The sequence below is a fragment of the Mustela erminea genome, chromosome 6 (genome assembly GCF_009829155.1).
Source record: "Mustela erminea isolate mMusErm1 chromosome 6, mMusErm1.Pri, whole genome shotgun sequence".
NCBI lineage: Eukaryota > Metazoa > Chordata > Mammalia > Carnivora > Mustelidae > Mustela > Mustela erminea.
Genome location: NC_045619.1, coordinates 72342345 through 72344569, shown reverse-complemented (window position 1 = coordinate 72344569; position 2225 = coordinate 72342345). Strand labels below are relative to the sequence as shown.

Sequence of the window (2225 nt, the reverse complement as noted above, 5' to 3'; positions counted from 1 at the left end):
TTGTTTAACCCTTAAACAGTCCCTGCGCCCCTTCCCACAGGGGACTTAAAAACAAGTCCAGGAACTACCTCCAGGTAACAAAGCCCAGGTACAAGGGTGGGTCAGGCCAGGTGGGGGCCACATACTGTCTCTTAGCTACCAAGGTGATGGGCTAGTTTCCATGGCTACTGTGGGGTGAATTGTAATTCAATTAGCCACCTGTGTGTGGCCAGGCCCAACCACCTGGACTTTGCTCTATAAAAGTTAGTCTGGAAAGCAGGGAGGGGTCGTCCTCTGAAAGGGGCATCCCCGACCTGTCTGTCTGACGGTCGGTCTGATTACTTTTTTTTTTTTTTTTTGGCTGGGAACAGTAACAGTATACTTTATTGATGGTACATGACAAGGTAGGGCTCCTCAAGCCCCTCCCCTTCTTCAGGGGGTCTGGGATGGAAATAGTGGAGGTTGGGAGATTCTCAGTGTTTTAGGGGGTAAGTTGGGACAGGGATTCCCCAGCAGCTGAGGGCCTCTTTCTTCCTCTTGCTCCGGCTGGGGCTGGTGGTTCAGGGGGCTCTTATTCCTTGGAGGCCATGTGGACCATAAGGTCCACCACCTGGTTGCTGTAGCCAAATTCATTGTCATACCAGGAAATGAGCTTGACAAATTGGTCATTGAGAGCAATGCCAGCCCCAGCATCGAAGGTAGAGGAGTGGGTGTCACTGTTGAAGTCGCAGGAGACAACCTGGTCCTCAGTATACACCAGGATACCCTTAAGGGGGCCCTCTGATGCCTGCTTCACCACCTTCTTGATGTCATCATATTTGGCAGCTTTATCCAGGCAGCAGGTCAGATCCACAACAGACACATTGCGGGTGGGGACACGGAAGGCCATGCCAGTGAGCTTCCCATTCAGCTCAGGGATGACCTTGCCTACAGCCTTGGCCGCACCAGTGGAAGCAGGGATGATGTTCTGGGCAGCCCCTCGGCCGTCACGCCACAGCTTCCCAGAGGGGCCGTCCACAGTCTTCTGGGTGACAGTGATGGCATGGACGGTGGTCATGAGTCCCTCCACAATGCCAAAGTTGTCATGGATGACCTTGGCCAGAGGAGCCAAGCAGTTGGTGGTACAGGAGGCATTGCTGACAATCTTGAGGGAGTTGTCATACTTCTCATGGTTCACACCCATCACGAACATGGGGGCATCAGCAGAAGGCGCAGAGATGATGACCCTCTTGGCCCCGACCTTCAAATGAGCCCCAGCCTTCTCCATGGTGGTGAAGACCCCAGTGGACTCCACAACATACTCAGCACCAGCATCGCCCCATTTGATATTGGCGGGATCTCGCTCCTGGAAGATGGAGATGGACTTCCCATTGATGACAAGCTTCCCCTTCTCAGCCTTGACTGTGCCATGGAATTTACCGTGGGTAGAATCATACTGGAACATGTAGACCATGTAGTTAAGATCAATGAAAGGGTCATTGATGGCGACAATATCCACTTTACCAGAGTTAAAAGCAGCCCTGGTGACCAGGCGCCCAATACGGCCAAATCCGTTCACTCTGACCTTCACCATCATGTCTCGGGCACATGGCTGGCACTGCACCTGGAGATGCGGCTGTCTGTCGAACGGGGAAGAGCAGAGAGTCGGTCGGTCTGATTCTTGATGCTTGGCACGAAATAAAGCTTTGCTTGATCTTTGCTTTGTATCAGTCTCGCTCCTTTAATCACGGACCCATTATTGGGGTACCCATTTTGGGGGGATCCTAACACAAAGGAAATAAATTTCTTCAGAGGCAGATAACCCAGGAAGGCGTAGGCAGAGGTCAAATTTATAGTGCACCTTGATGATTGTATAGGATTTCAGTAGTCAGAGATTGGGAGGACAGAATTCCAAGGAAAGACACTGCTACTGGGAAGGATTTCTTGACTTTTGGCATCGTTTGCTATCAAACTTCTGTTCATCATGACAGAGTAAAATGCAACAACCAGGAAAATTTAAGAGAAGGCTGCAGAATTTGGAGGCTTTGAATACAGAAGACAGGCGCCATTACCTGGGTCCCAATTCAGGGTCCATTTCTCCCCACTTCTCTTGTATCTGATCTTATTGAGCAGACAATGGTTCAAATGGGAGAAGGCACCCATTATGCCTCTATCTGTATGTCTCTCATCTCCTCTTTCCCCCACAGAGTTCTTTTTTTGTTTCTTTGTTATTGTATTTTATTTTCTCAATGTTCCAAGATTCATTG

The 2225-nt window shown here is 50.1% G+C and overlaps 1 protein-coding gene across 1 annotated transcript; it reads right to left on the bottom strand.

Moving 5' to 3' along the window:
- Nucleotides 1–470: 470 nt before the first annotated feature.
- On the bottom strand, nucleotides 471–1570 carry LOC116593432 (glyceraldehyde-3-phosphate dehydrogenase-like). The gene has a single exon (XM_032347714.1). The coding sequence runs from the start codon at nucleotides 1553–1555 to the stop codon at nucleotides 551–553; it is 1005 nt and encodes a 334-aa protein (XP_032203605.1). The 5' UTR covers nucleotides 1556–1570; the 3' UTR covers nucleotides 471–550.
- Nucleotides 1571–2225: the final 655 nt, after the last annotated feature.

Coding starts and splice junctions, on each gene's coding strand:
- LOC116593432 (XM_032347714.1), bottom strand. CDS start 1,555: ATGATGGTGAAGGTCAGAGTGAACGGATTTGGCCGTATTGGGCGCCTG.